At 36.0% G+C, this 21,605-nt stretch overlaps 3 protein-coding genes across 4 annotated transcripts; 1 reads left to right on the top strand and 2 right to left on the bottom strand.

The window, feature by feature from the left end:
* The first annotated feature begins 757 nt into the window (after nucleotides 1–757).
* Nucleotides 758–5,511, top strand: LOC145617713 (KH domain-containing protein At3g08620-like). 2 transcript variants are annotated; one of them, XM_081672454.1, is made up of 7 exons: nucleotides 758–1,022; nucleotides 1,185–1,273; nucleotides 2,023–2,174; nucleotides 4,179–4,295; nucleotides 4,392–4,508; nucleotides 4,650–4,793; nucleotides 4,880–5,511. In XM_081672454.1, exons 1-7 carry the CDS (start codon nucleotides 937–939, stop codon nucleotides 5,027–5,029), a joined length of 855 nt encoding a protein of 284 aa, XP_081528580.1. In that variant the 5' UTR covers nucleotides 758–936; the 3' UTR covers nucleotides 5,030–5,511. The 2 variants fall into 2 exon arrangements, with proteins under 2 accessions (XP_081528580.1, XP_081528581.1); XM_081672455.1 differs by having other exon boundaries at nucleotides 759–1,022; nucleotides 4,883–5,511.
* A 2,391-nt stretch (nucleotides 5,512–7,902) lies between these two features.
* LOC145617362 (uncharacterized) lies at nucleotides 7,903–14,641 on the bottom strand. The gene is made up of 10 exons (XM_081672052.1): nucleotides 14,424–14,641; nucleotides 13,963–14,173; nucleotides 13,817–13,883; nucleotides 13,276–13,304; nucleotides 12,970–13,178; nucleotides 12,488–12,606; nucleotides 11,760–11,855; nucleotides 11,607–11,679; nucleotides 10,776–10,929; nucleotides 7,903–8,380 (listed from the first exon to the last, which is right to left on the bottom strand). The coding sequence occupies exons 2-10, from the start codon at nucleotides 14,143–14,145 to the stop codon at nucleotides 8,213–8,215; spliced, it is 1,098 nt and encodes a 365-aa protein (XP_081528178.1). The 5' UTR covers nucleotides 14,146–14,173; nucleotides 14,424–14,641; the 3' UTR covers nucleotides 7,903–8,212.
* Nucleotides 14,642–15,932: 1,291 nt separating this feature from the next.
* On the bottom strand, nucleotides 15,933–21,159 carry LOC145616652 (putative zinc transporter At3g08650). The gene is made up of 6 exons (XM_081671413.1): nucleotides 20,865–21,159; nucleotides 19,860–20,510; nucleotides 18,176–18,460; nucleotides 17,369–17,497; nucleotides 17,180–17,277; nucleotides 15,933–17,003 (listed from the first exon to the last, which is right to left on the bottom strand). Exons 2-6 carry the CDS (start codon nucleotides 20,322–20,324, stop codon nucleotides 16,190–16,192), a joined length of 1,791 nt encoding a protein of 596 aa, XP_081527539.1. The 5' UTR covers nucleotides 20,325–20,510; nucleotides 20,865–21,159; the 3' UTR covers nucleotides 15,933–16,189.
* Between the last annotated feature and the right edge of the window lie 446 nt (nucleotides 21,160–21,605).

Here is a 21,605-nt window from a genome sequence, read left to right as displayed (position 1 = left end):
ACAGTTCAAATGTGTTTTTAAAATTAAATTTAGTTGAGGGGTTGAAAAGTTCAATCATTCCTAGTAGGTATAATCTACAAAATTTCATGGATAGAAGATCACATCTGTTAGTGGACTAATTCAACCAAAAGCTTAAAGTATATATATTCCGTAATTGGCAGTAAAAAATGGTTGAATGAAAGGGTAGGGGTGGACGTATGAAGTTGAAGAAAGGATGAGTGATTGACGAAATGAATATATAGTCCGTAGAAGTAGCGCTTAGTTGCAAAAGTTGCAACAGGTAAAGGTATGAATGAAGACTGTTGTCTATAATTTAATCACGGGAGAAGACCTCCTATTTTGATTCAGTTTTTGAGTGCTTATTTAATTCCACAAACTTTACAGGAGAAATTAAAATAATAAAAAAAAAAGAGCAAAAATCAAGGGGAAAAGCGAGAGAAGTGAGCGCATCGGGAGGAGGATGGTTGTGTATATTTACTCTGGAGTTGGTATTATTATTATTGTTACTGCGTGCTACAGATCCAGTGATAATTAAAAAGAGTGTTGGTGGGAGTGGGCTGGGGTTTGGGGTTCGTAGAGTTGAGTGGTTTCCTTTTTATTACCAAAAAAATAAAAAAAAATAAAAAATAGAAAAAAACCCTTTTGTGTCTCCTCCTTTTCTTCTGCCAACATAAAAAGCCTCCACCCTTTCTCTCTCTTCCCCCTTTTCTCCTCTCTTCTTCTTCTTCTTCTTCTTCTTCTTCTTCTCCTCTTTCTCTCTCTATCATCCCCACCACCACCACCACCACCACCGTCGAGTGGTAGGTCGGAATTCATTCACTCCATCTGGCTGCTTTCATCCACCCTATCACCACCACCACCACCACCACCTTCTCCTCCGCCTGGAAACTTACTTCTCTTTTATCAGTTGAATTGAATTGAATCAAAGAAGAAATCATGTCAGGACTCTACAATCCAAACTTCTCTCCAGCTAGAGCAGTCTCTCCTCAGATTAGAAGCGCCGCCGCTGCGTCTGATGATAGGTCTTTTTTTTTTAAAAAAATTAAACCCTACTTACATACTTACTTAACTTACTTACTACTGAAATTTACCCGATAATTATTATTTCAATTATTGTTTTTTTGTTTTATTATTAACTATTGAAATTGACTTGGTCTTGAACTCTGTCATTGATGGTGGTGCAGTCAGTACTTGACGGAGTTGTTGAATGAGCATCAGAAATTGGGTCCTTTCATGCAAGTCCTCCCCATATGCAGCCGCCTCCTTAATCAAGGTTTGGATCTAATCTTATTCCAGATGATGACTGCGTTACCAAGTGTCATGTCATGTCATCTGATTCTGATACTAGTAGCATCGGCATCGCCACTTGTGCTGGGGATCCTTGAATCTCAATCAACTGCGTTTTCCCACTTTTTTCATTATTTTCCAGTTGTTTTTAATCATTTTATCGATTTTTTTTGCCAGCTAGGATATTAAAGTTTTCCTTTTTTTTGTGTGATGCTTGTTATTACTGGTGTGGTATCAATCTGGAAAATTCAATCTGTTGCTTTTACTCTGACAATTTTATGATGTGTCAACCATTCCAGACCACATGTGATTTTGCCTAACATTTGTTTCTGCTGCTTTCACTCTTTACTTGATTCACTCATGTCTTCTACGAGTGCATTTTCTTTTTTTGAAAATTAAAGTACACAAGTTTGCCGTAAATCAAAGCCACTCACTACACTCGCAATTACTTGTCTCATTGGACATTATTTCATGTGTCTCTACAATGCCACTCTTTTGGGTTTAAGTAGCTAAAAGTTGTATTATTCTGAGGGACTGCAATGCTATATGGCTTTCTGAATCTCAAATACGGAGTATTTTATTTTAATGGACATTTACAAAATATGTTTTCAAGTAGCCGTCCCACTCCCGCATGGTCTCACATCTAGGAGATATTGGATTAGGATCTTACATTTTGATGCGCTGAATTCATTATTATACATTCATTCTAACATCTTTACTGATTGATGGTTGCAGAGATTTTGAGGGTTTCTGGTATGTTACCAAGTCAAGGCTTTGGTGATTTTGATAGACGTCAACATAGAAGCCCCAGTCCTATGGCATCTGCAAATATTGTTTCTAATATTCATGGAGGTGGATATGGTGGATGGAACGGCCTGCAACAAGAGGTATTTTTTGCAACATCTTCCTGCTTGTCTACCTTTCTGTTCCTTTTTCCTACATATAAACGTCTACAATTTAGATGACTGTGTGATGAAGAACTAGCTATAGTTATTCTTCTTTTTCACTCTGCTGTTATTCCCTATAAACCCTATTTTTCAACTTGTTCAATGACTTGTTATCAAATTATCTGCACTGTAGTCTTTGTTTATGAAAACATGGCATTACATATTGATTTTCTTTTCTGTATATATGGGTTAAGGGTATCACTTTTTGGATTCAAACAAATTGTCTATCCTAGCAGTTCAATCTTCTGTATCTCTGGGCTGCTCATCTCTAGAGTGTCTTTTAATTTTTCGTACATAGATGTTTTGTGGTCATAGCTTTAGCCCTAATAAAACATTGCAGAAAAACTGCTTGGAACTAGGAAGTTGTAGATTTTGTTTGTTTTGAGGATATCTGCTATCATCATGCGAGGGAGGCTGAGCTCATGCTCTTTACTTGATGAGCTGAAATGAAATTCACGAGATTGAAAGAACACTGATATTCCTATAAGATAACTGAGATGTCATAATCTTGAGTCTCCTTTTTGGTTGTCTTGACAAAAAAATCAATTGGAAGTATTTCATTGTAGCTGAGTTGGAGACCTTTTAATGTACATATGCCGGAAGAGTGGAAGAATTCCTTACACTTATACTTAAACTGTTTAAGCCTAGAGTCCTGGTTACATGATTGTCGTTTCTTAGCAAATATTTATAAATAACTGTGCTCATAAGCATTATCACTTGGTCAAACAGAAAGGATCACCTGGAACGACTCTTGTGAGATGTTGAATTGGATTCTTGCATCAAATGATTCTAGGTCTGTCTTGACTTGGATCTGTATTCATGTTTTTCTAAATATTTCTTGGCATGCAGCATGCCATTCACTTTTATGCGCTGCACTAGTAACATGGCATCCAATGGTTTCTACTTTATGTCTGAAAATTATATTACTGGACCTTGATTGCATGAAGAATGGCCTGATGATTGTGGTGATGATCGTGCTGCTTCTATTCTTCTGCTAGTGTAATCATCTCCCTTTATGTTTGAAGACATTTGTGGAATTGTCTATTGAAGATTTGTTAGTTTTCTTTAGGCTCTGATATTTACTGGTGGCATTTGATTGAATTTATTGAGAAGAATAGTTCATCATCTGGTCAGCATTTCAACTCTGCTCCAGTAATAACTACTAGATAGCCAGTTAGGGTTAAGAATAGCATATCACCTGCTGTGGGCATCTTTCTCCTCCTTGACCATGCCTGAATAGGAGAGGAACAGAAGAATGGTTAAAATCTTCCTTCATCTAGTAGTAGCGCTATTCTTGGCTTTATGCCTTGCAAAGTTACAGTCTATAAATCATACTGTAGGAGTCGGCCTGAGCCATTGCTTTTATAAAATTAATCTAGTCATGGTTCCCAAGAATATATGGAACTGTATTTCCATACAGATTTGGCTTTTCTAAGAGATTTTGTGATGGAAATCTAGTGCCTTACTGCCTTCTGTCTAAAACCTTTATACTGTTGAGTAGGCGTTGAGAAAAAAATCAACAAAATGCAAGTAGAGAATAGGAGGCAGAATATGAATACTGATTGCAATATTTTCCTTACTAATTGAGTGAATTGGTGGAACTGTGATAAAAATTTACCGTTACTTGAGCTGGATTCAAGCAATTTAGGATTATACACATTAGTTTATGTGGCTCTGGAGTCTGTTTTTTGCCATCTGCCGGTTCTATCAGATGCCACAGACCTGTCTGCAACTCTTATGAATATTTAAAAACCATGTCGTACATATCTGCCTTTCTTTTGCAGAAGTATGGCTACTGGCCTACTTTATATCTACTCTATAACCCCTGCCTGCAATACTTATGAGGCTTTTTAGAGTATTGTTGTTGTTGGATGCTCCTAGCTCATTACCTTCTACACCATCATAGTTTTGGCTAATGCTATGAATCATGATGTTTGCAAACAGAGACTGAGTGGTCCACCTGGAATGTCGATGGACTGGCAAGGGGCACCTGCGAGCCCTAGCTCATATACTGTGAAAAAAATAATGCGGCTGGAAATACCAGTAGATTCATATCCCAATGTAAGTATAATTACCTGCCTGTACATTGTATTTTGTATGACTTTATACTCAAATGAGAATGACTGCTAATGCATTTGTTTCCATATTTTTTTCCAGTTCAATTTTGTTGGTAGACTTTTGGGACCCAGAGGAAATTCTCTGAAACGTGTTGAGGCTTCGACTGGTTGTCGTGTGTACATTAGGGGTAAAGGATCAATTAAGGATCCAGACAAGGTAAGTATCTTTACTATCCTGTGCAATGTTGCATTGTGAACGGTTTGTTATCATTTTATAAATATCAGTTGGAATCAATTGTTGATTCCTGTAAGTTTATTTCTTGTAGCTTATGTGGTTTTTATTGGTGTATGATTCTAGGAAGAGAAGCTTCGAGGAAGACCTGGTTATGAACACCTGAATGAGCCACTTCACATTTTGATTGAGGCTGATATGGCTCCCAATATTGTTGACATAAAGTTGCGCCAGGCTAAAGAAATTCTAGAAGAATTGCTGAAGCCTGTGGTATGCTACTTCAATGCCTTTAAGACCTACTCTTATTGTTTGGCATCTCCTGCCTTTTTATTTTGGTTAATTGGAATTTTTATTAGCAGGATGAATCACAAGACTTTTACAAAAGGCAGCAACTTAGGGAGCTTGCTATGCTGAACTCGAATTTTAGAGAAGACAGTCCTGGTCCAAGTGGAAGTGTATCTCCATTCAATACTAGTGGGATGAAGCGTGCTAAAACAGGACGTTAATTATTATTCTGTATGTCTGAGTCATGGAGCTGCCTCTGCTATGCGTCTGCGTCGCGTCAAAGTCAAAGGGCTCACCTCCCAAAAGTGCTTACTGTCAGAGTGAGCACAACAGCTGCATATAGGGCAACAGTTGTTCGTGGTGAGCTAATTGGTGGGTCATTTCCCGTCGTTTTTCCTCCCTTCTCCTATTCTATTTGTCATATTAAGGTTTTTAATTTTCTTTTTTTCTAATCTTTATTAATCTCTATTCTGGGAGAAACAGTTTGGAAAGGGTAAAAAGGAAGAACAAAAGAAACTATTTCCAAAAGAAAAAAAAAAAGGGGAAAGTCATTATAGTGTTTTTGGGTTAAGTTTTTTTTTTTGGCATTCTGTCAGGTTCTTGTAAGTTGTAAGCTATTATATTCATTGGATTTATTCATGTGTTAGCAAACTTGAACAGTGTGGGTATATAAATATAAGTATGAATATTGCACATTTGGGCATTGGTATTGTTGTACTTGTATGTGTGCTATGTTACGAGTGGCTTGAGTAAGATGGTTGCTCGATGATTGCCCTTACGGAAGATGAAAGGGGGTTGGCATAGCTGTGGATGGATTATGGTAGGCTCTGAGAGTAGTGGTTAGAATTCAAGCTAAGCATTGGTATGCAGTAGTGTGGTTTAGAGCGTAGGTTGGAAGCTAGCGAGTTGGCGTAAATGGTGAATATTGATCCCACAATGGGGTTTGATGTGCATGAAATAAAATGTAGGGCATCTTTCAGTGTAAAATACTTGAGCTTTTTAGGCCATTGGATTCCATAAAGAAATGTAAATGTTGGTTGAAAGGGGGTGAGCTGGAATAGCTGGATCACCTCTGGGTTGTGGCTGTGGCTGGTTCACCAGCGGGGATTGCCATTATTTGTTGCCGACCATAAACCAACCTTCCCAATCCCAGGATTCACATACTATTTCTGTTGGAAGTTGGAACTATCTATTTCCCTATTGGCTGTATACCATTATCACCCCTTCCCCCTCCACCTACCTCTTTTGTTTATTTTGTTGTCTGTCAAGATATTCCGTCTCTAAAAGTTCTTTCTGTATTTGTTGTTTGATTGTGTACATTTTTTACCACTAATCTTTCTAATTATTCACTGTTATTTTTAAAACATGTCTGTTTTTACATGATAAATTTAGAATGTTTACTCAAATTTTGAATAGTTGCAATATTATGGTAAAAAAGAAATTTTTTTTAGAGAGTATTAGTTGAGCTTGCAATAGTGTGCTCGTCAATTATGGGACAAAAGAAAAATGGTTTAATACATTACCACCTCACTAATTTATGTTTTTTCAAGAATTGAGGTGTAACTAGCAAATTACTTGTAAGGTTTGGTCCAATAAATTTTTTTTTTTTTTAAAAAAATTTTTAACTACGAATTATAAAATTCTTTTCGCTGATAAGTTAATTTCATTTAACATGCTCTCAAAATGTCTATGATTATATATACACTATTTTTTTATTATTCATATTTATTTTTTATTTGTGGAGGAGGAAAGACAAAGAGTAACCTATTGCATTGGCTCATTGTGGATGATAAGATACAAAAGTACTCCGTGACATTTATTTAATGACTTGATTGAATACATTTAGGTTGTAGATACAATAATCCGTAACATTTAATGACTTGAATATCTAATTGCACCCATTTATTTTGTATGACGGGAATTGAAATAAATCATTATAAGCCGAAAAATCCTTAGAATGACAATGTTTTAAGTTTTCCTCGTGTAGAATATATAATGAAGCATCTTCTGGCCCCAAAAAATTATGGTCCAAAAAATATAAACCTTAGAAATAATATTTCCATGTGCAAAATTATCAGAAATGTTTGTCATGTTAGCTTGGATGCCAAAAAGAATGGAGTCTAGTAACGTGGATGGTAGGGTTGAATGGAAAACGCCAAAGCTAATTAGTCAACACCATGATTTTGACTTGGCTTGTCAAACAAAATTAAAAGTAATCGATTATTAATCAGCGTATTTAAGTATGTAGGTTTCATCAATAACAAAGGTTGGCCCCATTTTATTATTTTTATTCATCTCCCTAAATCTTAAAACACAAGTATGAATATATGTACTCATTTCAGATTCTTCTTCATGAGTTGCTATAATTATGTTATGTGTTTTCTTTTTTAAGTCTTCAAGATAAATTTCCAGGATACAAAATACTTAGGTTTATAAAAAAAAAAGAAAAGATACACTATGATGCATGTTTATTGCTTGTTAACAAAGTCATAAATTTAAAGGAACGCTGATATAATTATATTTCATGCAACATCTATTTTCTTCATTAGTATGAGTACCTCGTTCGTGGACATTATATACTTTGTACATTGTATTATAATGATATACGGGTAATAATTAATGTTTAGTACCTTGTATAGTTGTGTTTATTCTTCGTTTCTTGTATGTTGTATCTGGAGCAAAGCAAAAGGTGTAAGTTTTGGTGTTATTGTACTACTAGTACATATATTTGTATTTATCAAATTCAAAGAAAATTTTCAATGGTGTCTCAGGTAAAATCTCCATGGCAGATATTTTTAGCATCCATTAATAAACAGTTATTTTTTTGGGGAAGTCATACTCACATTAATAAAGCGTTCGACTTCAGCAAAATGCACGACTGCTGAAGGAGTTTTAAACCTTCACCAATTTAGGATTTGTTAACAACAATTTCTGTAGCGTAAAATTATTCGAATTGAAGATTTACTGCAACTTTGTCCTATACCATAATTCAAGATTACAAGTTTCTAAGTAAGGATTCAAGGGGAGGATGAAGAAATTGATCGAGGCATGAACGATAATAAATACCCCACAAGATAAAAAAAAATACTCTGTATCTCATAAAGTTAACAATAAATCATCTAGTCCCCAACAAAGTTAAAAACTATTACTCGTACTACAAAGAGAAAACCAAGGGAAAAGCTAACCCCCTTATTACACAAAACATCAAGACAACTATTAACAAATTTGTTACAAAGTGCGCTCTGGTCCAAACCTACGGCTGTTGTGGTGGTTGAATAAGAACTTCTCAATAAAAGAGTTGTTTAAATACTTCGTATAAAAAATGTAGATACTCAGATTATGATTATACAAGTCCATTCACTCAAATTTATGCTGAAAAATTCCAAGTCAAAAGGAAATCTTGTCTAGTCACAAACTGATATCAATGAGGATTTCTCGTGACTACACTTCAGCTCTTGAAAAATATCACATGACGTTCCCCATAATCCCTTTGCAAGCATTTTGTTGTAGGACAAGGGGGAGGAATTTATTGTCCTGCCTTTGCCACCAAAGAAATACATTCCAGAAGTTTCCTGTTACAATATTACCACGCCATTAGATTAACAGAAATTAGATCCCTAGCAACATTGGTATTAACTGAAACTTGTATAAAAGCAGAACAAACAGTTCTTATACAGGGACAACAGCTGATGGATTAACACTGAACCAGGAATCGGTACTAAAGCAGGAGTCATAGAGACAAGAGTCAGAAAATATCGAGGTTGTAGCAGGTCAAATTGAGCATTTAGAAAGTGTATTTAGTACCAACAAAGGCAAGGATTTAGGATTACAGTGCTGTGAAATCGGACAGGAGGGACTGAGGGAGCTAGCTATAAATATATCCAAATAATTTAGGGATATATTATACAAAAGAATGGAGATCTGATCAAGATATGTTATGCCATAATATGAGAAGTCACGATGCAAAAATTTATGGCTCTCAGCCCCGTTCTCTTCACCTTAATTTTACTGAACTGAAATTATTTTTACTGAATTGAACTTATTTTTACAGAACTGAAATCATTTTTACTGAACTGAAATTAATTCAATGTATAAAAAGGCTCAAGGCGCACCAAGGCGTTTTGGAGTACCTTGCGCCTAAGGCGCGCCTCAGTGCGCCTTGGTGCGCCTCATTGAAGTGAGGCGCATATAATAAGAAACAAAAAAATCTGGAAAAAAAAACTCATTATGCGACTCAAGCTGCGCCTTGGTGCGCCTAGGCGCGCCTCGGTGCGCTTTAGCTGCGCCTCATTGAAGTCGCCTCGCCTAGACCATACAAAGCGCATGACCTCTAACGCCTTGCGCCTCAGCGCCTAGGCGCGCCTTAGGCGCGCTTTTTCAAACACTGTTATTAATTTAAACTTATTTTTACTGAAGTGAAATTATTTTTACTTAATATTATTTTTTAAGGTGAAGAGAACAGGGCCTCGGTCTTTACCGAAAAATTCATTAGAAGCGCCTCAATTATATTCAAATAATACTATAAATGGAGCAAGGATCTTTGTGTTAATGACCCAGCGAAATTCTTTCAACAAAATACCTGGAAATACCTAATATCTAATACCTTGTCCCACTTTTTTGACGAAAGATAATGGTCAACTCTCCAAAGATAATGAAACATCGATGATAAATTGCAAGCAGTTTTCCAAGTAATATCAATCAATCAATCAATCAAAGCCTTAATCCCATAAGTGGGTACATGAACCAAAAGTGATTATTCCGTATAGACATCCACAAAAATCTCCCTCCTCTATCCCTTACGATCAAATACCTCATTCTCATGCAAATCCAAATGCTACATATCTTTCCAAACGCTTTCCAACCGTCATATTCGGCTTCCCTCTACCTTGTTTAACCTCTCCATGACCCCAATGTTCCACTCTTCGTACCGGTGCATCCTAGGGTCTTCATCTTACATGCCCGAACCAACGCAGACGATTTTCCCTTAGTTTGGCTGCAATGCATGTGACACCCACTTTCTTGCGAATAACTTCATTTCCGACTCTATCTCTTAGAGTGTTTCCACACATCCATCTTGACATGCGCAATTTCGTAACCTCTATCTTTACAATGTGCTCTTTAGAAGCCCAACATTCTATACCATAGAGCAACACTGGTCTATAGAGTTTTTCTTTCAATTGTATAGGAATGCTTCGGTCACATAACACTCCCGTGGCTACTCTTTATTTAAGCCACCCCAACTTAATGCCGTGGGCCACGTCTTGATCAATGTCACCATTTTTCTTGATGATCAACCCTAGATATTTAATACTCACTCATAGTCACCTCTAACTAAACCAAGGAAAAAAAAAATCCAAATCAAATCCTCAATAGACCCATGGGGCACACTGTCTTATGCATATACTGTGTTAGGAGAGTGAATAGGTTAAGGATATACTCGTATTTGTTTGTGTTGTGACGTAGCATATTTTACGGGGCACAGACTTTTGAGATGAGTCAAGAAGTTGAACTTGTCTAGATACCATATTGGAGCATTGCTTCATAATGTTGGTATATAATGGTGAAGGATCCAAAGGTTCTTACAGAAGTACGCTTTGGCAATTTGGTGGGTGTTATTGCTTAAAATGAGCGGCAGAAAAGTGAACAGGGCTACAAAACTGTGTTTCTGTGGGATCAGGCTATAAGTGTTTCTTCAGTCACTTCATTGGAACTTTCAGGGGTTTCTCAATTATTTATGGGATTATGGGAACTTTCAGGGGTTTCTCTTCAACCATATGTCAAGGTTTGATAGGCATACCCTAATGGATAGTTGATGTGGCTAACCGGTCGATTGTGCCTGTGCCTAAAAAAATACCTTTTACAGGCCCCTGGGTCCTTAGACATATTTCTCCTTGTCAACAATTTATTAAATTGCAATAGAAAGACCAAGTTCCAGAAGGATGTGGTAGCGAAGTTTAATAATCTTACAGGTGGAGCAAGGGCTGCATCAAGAATTGAGCTGATCCCTTCCTCTGGAAAGTGCAATATTCCCAGAAGTCGCAGGACTGCAAATGCTAATTGAGAAAGACATTGTGGTATTTCCCGCATGATGTTGGTTTTCACTGCTCCAGGATCCGCAACACTACAAAAGAATGAAAAAAGAAACATGAAAGAGAGTGGTGAACTGGTGATCAGCATTATGGACAGCTATGCATTTGTCAATCATCAGACAAGCTGATGATACAATATTTGTTAGGAAGCAGTAGGACAATCTACTTTCTACACATGGATAACAGTATAGCAGCTAAAAAATCACAGAATGAGAGATTTGTCCATTTTAAATCCTGAAACCCGTAAACTCATGTACATATGAAAAGAAAGAGGAGCTGAAAGTGTGATCTAAGAAGACATAAGAAAATGGCAAAGGATCTAAACTTTAATAAAGGGTGTACTGGTGTACCCATGACAATCCATAAACTAATGGAACATATAAATATATAAAACTTTTCTAAGTAAAAAGTCAAAGGCAAATACAAAGTTCAATTCCTGTGAATGGGAAGCTAAGCTACAGTTACTAAAAAAAATCATCCTAATTCATGTATAGTCAATGTTCCTGCTCGGCTGCAACACATAAATAAGGGAAAGGCTATTCATAACCATTCATCCTCTTAGGCCCTATGATTCTATGGCACATCTCAACTAGCTCTACAATTTAGTTTTTGATTTTTGCAAGACCTTGGGAACCATAATTTCACCACAAAGAAAAAAAAATTAAGTACCATTTAACTATGCTTCTTTGACTAGATATAATAATCTTACTTGATAGATAGTTGAGAAACTTTGTCCTTGCAAAGTTGCCGGTGAAGCTCATATGAGAAAAGCAGTATGCACACTGTCAATAAATTCCCAATAAGTTGAATCTTAAACTGTCGAATATAAATGTGTAAACGATGTTGAGCAAAAGTGACTTACATTTGGAGCATCCATATATCTGAGCAAATGGATATTGCTTGAAATTTGAAAAGGACTTTCCATAAACAAGTTCCTTATCCACCTGCACATCATTCACTGAACCAACAAATGATGAATGCCATATAGTTTACACTCGACACACACCCAGTAACTATCAAAATCTAAAGTAAACAAGCCTTAGTGCAATAGGTGGATCAGTAATAGCTTTTTTTGCCTAGCATGAAATCTACACAACAAAGCCATATAAAAGTCCTATGGTAGTGTAGCAAACCACTCCCCTTTTCCTTTAAAGAGCAACAATAAACTTGTTCTGTCAAACTTTATCATTTAAATACTAAGGCAAGCCGAACTCCTACATCATATTTTTTTACTATGAAAATATGAACATGCTTTCATGATTAAACACCAATCTGTTAAACAGTATATAGAAGGTCCAGCTTTAAGAATCCTTTTCGATTTATAAATCTTATCATTAAGAGGCTTACACAGGCATTGGCCGTTATTTAAGTGAGTTTTTATACCATGGAGTCAGATACATACATATAGGATCATAACTTTCTAGTTATTTGGCCAGAAAGGCAATAGATAACTTTCAAAAGAAGGATTTGATGATGATTGAACCCTTTTAACAGCATTCACATATATGAGATAAAACAAAACTGTAAACGAGCCCCACTCATCAGAGGAGGAAACTATTCAAATGATTATGATCAAAGTAACATGATTACCTGTTCGATGTGTAAAAGATGATACACTGACTATACGTGATGGAACAGGACTGTTCATGAGTAATGGTAGTAAAGCTTTTGTGAGACAGAACGCGCCTAAGTAGTTTGTCATCATCATCCTAAGAAAGATTACAAACAAATGCATATCAGTATTCATGCATTGTCTAACTGCTTAAGAACTTTCTAGAATGTTTGGATTAAATGAAGCAGGAAACAGAAGTTTAACAACTCAGAGTGTGTTCTCTTCACCTGATTTCTCTAGATTTCTGGAATTAACTAATTATAACTTATTAGAGCTTATCATAGTTCTGAATTGAACTTGGGTAATTCTTATCATCCCTAAACTAGCATGTGCCTCTAACAAACTAATGGATGAATTACATGCCTTCCTCATTAGTTTCAGTAGTAGAAATTATGAATTTGTTATTAGGAGTGAAAAGCATGGGTGGTAAAAAAAAGGGGCAAAGAAATGACATGATTACTCATCAAAACCATCATCAGTGGGTCTGTATGATGTTGCCAATATCCCAGCATTGTTTATCAACAGTTGGATTGAAGGATGCAGATTCATATCCAACAGCCACTGCGTCAAAGAGTTCTTTAGCTTCATGATGGATGAGAAGGATGACAAGTCGACCTCAAACGCTTCAAGTTGAGCATCTTCATTCCGTTTACGGATCTCAGCCATAGTCTGTCCACACAGAATATGTTGTTGAAAGATGAAAGAAGTGGGTTTAAGCAAAAAATCGTCAAAATATACAATCAACCTACATTTTTAATAACCTAACCTTTGACAAGAGATGACCTGATCTTCCAACTGCACATATGGAGGAAATCATGCATCAAACATACACAAAATAGTGATTTAGCTCTTAACAAAATCAGCTTATTTAACAGTTTGTTTGGATAATGAAAAGGGAAGGAAAAGAAGGGGAGGGAGGGGAAGAGGAGAGAAGGGAAAGGGAGGGGAGGGAAGAATAATGAGTTTTACTTCCAAATCTCTCTATTGTTGGAGGGATTAATTTCTTACAATTTAATCCTTCCATTCCCTCCCCTCCAATTCCCTACCTTCCACATTTGTTATCCAAATGAAGGATACTACATCCCTCAATTTTCCTTCCCGTCCATTCTCTCCACTTCCTTCAATCCAAACAATTCATAAAAGTCATGTCACTGGTAACAATGAATGATGCTTAATTGCTTATGAAAGTATACTTAATACATTACATAAAGTGGGTCCCTTGTATTCAAAGGGCAACTAAACAATAGAATGAGAGAACAGACACAGAAAGAGACAGACAGTAGGAAGGAAGGGATGGGGATGAATACCCAAGATAACAAAAAAGCCCTGTTTCGATAGAGCTTCGGCGGCAGCAGCTCCAAGGCCTGATGAAGCCTACAAAAACAGGCATAAATTGATATGAAAGAAAGAAAAACACGAAAGAAAAAAGAGAGAAAAGGAGAAGGAAGATTACACCAGTGACAATGCAGATGGGTCTGTCAGAAACAAGTTGTGTTGGGAAAGTGGTGGAGAAGTGACGGCCACTGAAGAGGCGCAAGTAAGAGAATACAAGATGAAGAGGCCACACCACACTCATTCTCATGAATTCAATGGAGCATATGAATTTTATAACTCTGTATATCTCCTTCATCCCCATTCTCGTTCTTGAATAAATACTTATCTACCTGAATAATTACATTAATACAAACGAAACCCATTATTCCTATTCATTCATATAATCAACTGATCCTAATCATTTCACATTATCAACTCCCCAAAGATTAAAGAAATTCAGCCCAAAAGTTGACATCTTTCAAATTGAAATTAGCTAATTTTATGATCAAAATTAAGGTCTGAATTCAATCCAAAGAGTAATTAAACAATAGGGACTAGTAATTATAAAGAATAAAAAACTCCATAATTTAAGATTCGAACCTTAAACCGAATTTGCTTCCTCTCTGCAATTGGGTTGAGCTTTCAGAGACTCCCAAAAGGCATTAAATATAAGAGCTTTTCGTTTCTGTAAACTTTGTAAGTGGTTGTGTGATTAAGGAAATCTAACGAAAAGAAAAGAGGACGATGAAGAAGCACAACACTGACTTTCTCAGTTGTTAGGTTCTACATGAGTACATTTTTTTTTTTAAAAAAATATTTAATTATTTAGTTTGGAGTGATTAACATAAATCGATTTGTTTTTTTTTTTTTTTTTCCCTAGTATAGTAACGAAGAATCTCTAATACTTACCTGCCAAAAAAAAAAACCTCTAATACTTTAATACCATTAGGTTCTATAATGATATTAGTGCTTCTAAGGTTAATCTATATTTTAATCAAATACTCCGTATTTTGAAAGAGTGAGGGATAACTCAAGTAGTTAGATCGTTTCTCCCGGTTCCTCTGCTTCAAGGAGATCCTGAGATCAATTCTATCCCGGTCACCCCCACCTTATGGCTTATCCCCATATTAAAAGTATACTACTAAAACTAACCAAAACAAAGGTACGTATCTTATTATTAGAGTGACAAACAAGCTCACATTATGCTTCCAAAAAAAAAAAAAAAAAGTTCACATTATTGTTAGGGATATTATCATACGAAACATAAATGATGGAAGAGTAATTTCAAAAGGTTGGTATGTAGCTGACTAGCTATAAATTTTTAGTGGTTCTATATTAGGTAGAACAACCATCGTTGTTAGCGGTTTAGACTAGAAAAAAGCAAAGCTTGGATCCAAACCTATGTAGATGTTATTGTGAGAAAAATAGTTTAAAAAACCAGAGTGATTTAATCAGAACCTACTCTAATAACCAACTCGATTGATGCATTTGCACAGTAACCCAGTAACTGTTTGAAAACACAGTTAATTGAGCAAGTAACAGGTGTTTGGCTACATTATAAATATCCCTTTATAATCTACTCTAGTAACTAATTTGTAGATTGAAAAGGGATATTTTTTGACTACAGCCCTGTTTGGGAGAAAGTTGAAAGTTGAAGCTGATTGAGTTAGCTGATTTTGACTAGCTGATTTTATTAACTGATTTGACTAACTTATTGTATTAACTGATTATATAAAAGTGTTTGGTAAATAGTTGATAGCTTAAAGGTGATTGAGTATGTGAAATGACCAATAAGCTAATTGTGGGGTAAGTAGTTTAGATAGGATTTTTAATTAAATGAGGTTATAAGTGTCATTTCACAATAATTAATGAATAAGCTAATTGAAAAAGCTCCTAAAATGAGCTTTTTCAAAAAGAGCTTATTTAGTGGAATAAACTCTTTCAATAAGCTTACTACCAAACACTTGTATTAGCTTGTTTGACTAGTCAATCAGCTAAAGTTAGTCAAATAAGCTAATATACCCCCAATAAGCTTACTACCAAACAAGGCCTACATGTTTTGGGATGGCAGTTGTAAAGTACTAGACTAATACTTATCATAAGGTGAGGTAACAAATAAGGATTTCTACAAACCAAAAAGAAGTGTGTAAATTATGCTGTACAGTGAAGCAATATCATTGAATAATTGAAGTGTATGAATCAGATGTACAGCCGATGGAATATTTCTCCCCACACCCAAACTAGTGACACTACCTCTCTAATCAGTAAATCGATTTAGCACAAGTCTTCCTTCATGTTCACCATGGTATATCGACAAATCTTTCATTATCTATCTGAAGCAGCAAGTACCCTCTATATTATAGACTTCATCTAACAGCTTCTGGCGCAGAATTGCAATAGGGTGTGTTCAAGCAGACCAATTTAGTGCACATAAGACATACACTAGCAAAACCTAATCCAATTATCATACCAAAATTACACTTTTGTCGATCCAACTTCACAGCTCTGGCGACTATGCTTCCGAAAATTGGGAGTAAACCCCCACATGCAATCACCATCAAGTGATCCAGCCCCTTGTAGTCTATTCCAGTTATTATTGCTCCAATAGCTGACACTGGGCCCACCACCCCTATCAATGTAGCTGCTGCAATAGACCCATGCCAACTATCCGTAGCCCCATATATGCAGCTTGCTGCTGCAGCCCCACGAATTAGCCCATGTAAAGACACAGGCAGCACTATATACTGGCCAAGCCCGTAAGCTTTTGGTGCTGCGACTCCCAGTGCTAGGCCTTCAGCTAAAGCATGGAACGCAATTGCCGTGCATGATAGAAATGACTGAATTGTCAGGGCACTCAATGAACAGCCACCAACAGCAAACAAGGAATTTGCTGAGTTTCTCTTTCTTTTAACCGCGTTCAAGATGCTGGATGTTAATACATGTACAACAATAGCTCCCAAGGCTAACAGCAATATAAGCGGAAGAAGCCCCATTTTTGAATATAAAAGTAGCTGCAACGGTCTCCAGGCTCCCAGGATAAAGGCAATCCCACAAGCTATACCAGTCAGCAGTGCATGTTGGAGATGAAAAGCAACAGCAAATGCAACAAGGACAATACCACCAAGTAGTGGCCCCAGACCAAAAAGTAATGAGATGACAAACCCAGAAACATCTTCTGATCTGCAAGAACATACAAATTACAACCAACTTAAGAATCATAGTGTGCAACGTCCAACATATATGCTTTTAAAAAATTACTAAACAACTTCTCAATATTCTCCTCAGGGCAGACATGAAAGATACAGCGAAAGCTTCACAAACTTGTGAAAAGATATAAAGTGGCTGAAAGTGCTTACTTGTAGTTATTACTGAAATTTTGAAAGACATAGCCCAGTGCTTCCATAAATGCCACAGAGAGTGTAGCTGCTGATGCTACTTGAGATGAGGAGGCTTCCTGTAAACATCAGAAGACAAGTATAACAGTCAATTACCTACAATTTATCTTGAAATCCAGGAATCTAAGTAAGGAAAATAAAAGACAAAACCTTAAATGCATCTGGAAGAACTTCTGCAATAACCATCCAGATCATACATCCAGCAGCAAAGCCCGTACAGAAAGGTAAGAATTTGTTGAATGCATCAGCACATATAAATGCTGGCACTGCCACAATGGGCTGCAAATCAGACAGGTGTAAAAACAAATTAGTTTGCAGTTGTCATCCCTACAAGAAATACACTTTATCATCACCTAAACTCATATCTTCTAACTCTCTAAGCAATCTGAAAAGGTTAACAAAAACCAGAACCAACAGGCAACAAATATCTTCAATTGATTCAATAGAATGGGTTGCATTGGGAGAAGTTTAAAGCAAAATCGAGTCCATTTAAATTATAGAACGATCTTGAAAAATGAGCAAATGCAAAAGTTGAGGGGCAGTAAGTTGTATAAACCTAAATTCCTAATGAGGCAACGTTTCACTCAATCCTTTGTGCTTGAATCTCGATCCAAGGCAACATCATAGAGCTGTCAAATCTTCTTTCTACCTTTGCTGGATAACTCCTATATTATCCCTCGACCTATTATTTTCAACACCTCAGTCATTTACTCAACTTTGTGCTCTATAAAATCCATGAGGATTTAATCACTCTGAGCACAAGGATTCTACAGCTCCAATGACAGGTATTGATAATTTACCTCAAAAAGATTTTTTAGGGATTGCAGAAAGGGGAAGGGATAAAAAATGGAAACAAGAGATACCACCTAAACTGGTTATAGTGTAACAAACAATATTCTCAACAAATCCTAATTCATTTTTTTGCTAAAGAACAATTACAAATAAAGCTTAATATACCTGGGGCAAGGATGTAAGCACGCTCCATAACATCGCATTTTGAGGAGAAACCCCCCTTGAGGCAAGCATCATACTTACAGCCAATCCTTCAGGTATATTGTGAACAGCAATAGCTAAAGTCACTAAAAGACCCTGAGATAACCCTCTAGAACCAGCAAACGAGACGCCGACACCAGCACCCTCCCCAAAAGCATGTAGAGTCATAATACCAATCACAAGAACAACTTTTGCTGCATCAGCGCCTTTTATGTCCAGCATGCTTACCTCACCATACTGATCAAGCACCTGGATGAAAGACATTTATAGCAATTAGAGCAACAAGACATCATACACATTATTAAATCCAAATATTGTATCCTGAATCCTAAAGCGAAAACTTCACAAAATGCTAGGCAATAGATAGTATAATTAGTAAGACCATCTAGTTTCACTATCATATATAGTTGAATCATCTATGACTGGTAAAAAAACCCAAGCTCCTTTCTTAGACTCCAAAAAGGTAGGGAAAGAGAGCAGCCATAAGCATGCACATTCTCAAATGACAATCCTTTCATTTTATTTTTGATTTTTATGAATAATACAAATGCAACCCTTTACTAATTGTAAAATCAATAGCTTAAAATGTCTTTTGTGTTCAGTTGAAACTACACAAGTAGCCTAGAAGGCATGCCACATTTTGATATGCAAGTGACTTTGCTTTGCTAACTTTAGTTTTGCTCAAAATAGCATAACAAGTAACAACTCAATCCTCTCTCTGCCTGCTGACACTCTCAAGAATGCATATACCACTCTCATCTAACTTCATCATGATAATATAAATCCAGAGGTTCAATGTCAACTCACTAATTCTGCTAGGCAATCTCTAAAGTTTAGCAGTCAATATAATCTTTCTTTACTACCCAAGTGTTTCTAGGTGTATGCCTCCCAAGATACCAGAATCACTCATCAGTAAGAGAGCTTCATATTGGATCCGTTATGAGCTATCATATTACTTCCATAAGAAAAACAAGGGATGTTAGGGCTGACTAGGTTATATTAATAACTTGTATGGGATAAATAAATTGGAAATAATGTGGTACATAGTATGTTTCACAAATTGTGGGGAATCCCAAAGAATTATAATTGTATCACTGATTGTTTGGTTGAACAAAAGAATTATATGGTACATTTCCTACATCCTAGAAAATGTTACTTCCCATGAATTTTCATGTCAGTTATTATAGCATCGGGTTTTATTTGATATGTGAGGAAGAAAGTATTAAACTGAATTGTGAGAATATCACAGCCCAATATCAATTCCCTCTATCAGGATCATCCAGGTAACATTCAAGGCCTCCTTACATCCTACCCCAATTTATCATTCTTACGAACAAATACATTTCTTGATCCCAACAATATACATCTCTTATATAGCAGGTTAATAGTTGAAACCAGAAGATTGGTGATAACTAAACAACACTATAATCCTCTCATGTTATCAGAAAAACCATGTTAATCGAGAAAGATATCGAAGATATATATCCACAAAGAAGCAAAATTTAAACCAGATTTTTTTTTTTTCTCATGTAGTGAAAGAAGCTATGTTAGTCATGCATACAAGCTAGACAGGAAAATGAAGAGTACAAATCATGAAGATAATGACAACATTAAAATGAACTTTATCCAGAGAAATGAAAGGTCTCACCTTCTTACAGAGGGAAATAAAAATTCCACCAGATAATATCCCAATGACAACCCAACTTCCATGACCATACTCCTGGCCTTCCTGTATAAGGTCAAAGCTTGCAGCTAGCATGACTCCAGCAGCCATTCCACTGCATAAACCCTCCCACCGGGGATCAAGCTCCACAAAAAAGAATGGAATAGCTCCAAAACCACTGGCAGCAGCCATTGCTAGAGTAAACAATGCAACAGTAGTGACAGAAACTCTGCTACTTCCACCTTTCCCGTCATTAAGATTGGTAGAAGTGGTCTCTGAACTAAAAACATCTTTAGCACCGGTGCCTTCCGTAACATCATTTCTTAATTCCTTTAATGGCGCAACTATTATCCTCTGACTATCAACCTTACTAGACTCTGCCTTGACACAAACACCGAGGACCGCAAAAATTAAAAACAGTAAGAGGACCTGCTTAAACATTGATTTCATCCTCGCACAAGTCCTCGAAAAGATAAAGGCCGAAAATTCACAAGTTCATGCCGGTATGAGGCGGAATAAGTGCTGAATCAACCTAATGAGTTTTTTAGCATCCATAATGAACAACAAACTAGAGAAAGCTGACTAAAATTTCCTCATCTTGAAGATCAATCATGTTGGACACATGAATTGAAAAACCTAATAACAAAAGGGGACCCATCAGAATCACAAATCGTAGCAAATTGTTACTAAATCAACCGTTTAAAGTACAAATTGAAATTATAAAAAAAATGCAGCTGATTAAAGTTAGAGCCTTGAATTAAAAGCAATCATCTTTAGAACCCTAAAAATTATGAATTGATACTAAATCAACTGCGATCAACCCAGAATCCCCAGGTCAGAAAGACAGAAAATAACAAGAATCTGTAACAATTTTAAAATATGAAAAAGAAGATCTTAAAATAGAATAACCCCCACAAATTAAAAAACAAAAAGATGCAATTAAAGACAAATTAGAATGACAATAATAAGTATAAGAATGATGAGAATCACCTGAGAAAAGAGAAAAGCTTGGAGACCCAGAAAGAGTAGAAATAGATGAAGATTGAAGAAGCGGCCTTCGTCAATGAAGTTTGAGGTAACGCGTACATTCAAAGGAATAAACCCCTTGGAAATTCACAATGATGTAAACGAGTTTAATATTAATGATAATAATGATTTAATTACAGGATTATCTAATTTAAATTACAAAAGAAAAAAGGAAAGAAAATAAAGGACAAAGAAGAAAAGAAAAGAGCACGTTGGTTTTTGAGACCCAGAAAACCAGCAACTGATGTCTGGGGAAAAAGACAGAAACTGGGAGATGGACTCTTTCTTATTTCTATGCTGACCAGACCCGTTTCGGTTCTTTTCTTTTCTTTATTACAAGTATTATGCCCTATCAACTTGATAGTATCACTGTATCACTCATATTTTCATAATTAGTTCAAAATTACATGCAATTTATACATATGCAATCAAATTTTTATTTAATTATTTTTTCTAATACTATATCAATTTATACGTAATTTTATTTTATTTTAAGGACGTTATTTAGATATTCGAGGGCGATATTTAACAACTCCCATTTATAAATTCACAATCCCAAAATTTTGATATGAGTTAATAAGACTATACAATCAGATTAGATTGAACGAGTTTGGATCCAAATAAACCGAACAACCCAAATAATTTCTAAAACTTCGAAATTTTTATATAAGCTACTTATTCGAATAACATGTAAATCACAATGAG

The sequence above is a fragment of the Chenopodium album genome, chromosome 26 (genome assembly GCF_948465745.1).
Source record: "Chenopodium album chromosome 26, dcCheAlbu1.1, whole genome shotgun sequence".
Classification (NCBI taxonomy): domain Eukaryota; kingdom Viridiplantae; phylum Streptophyta; class Magnoliopsida; order Caryophyllales; family Amaranthaceae; genus Chenopodium; species Chenopodium album.
This window is presented reverse-complemented; position numbering and strand designations above follow the sequence as displayed.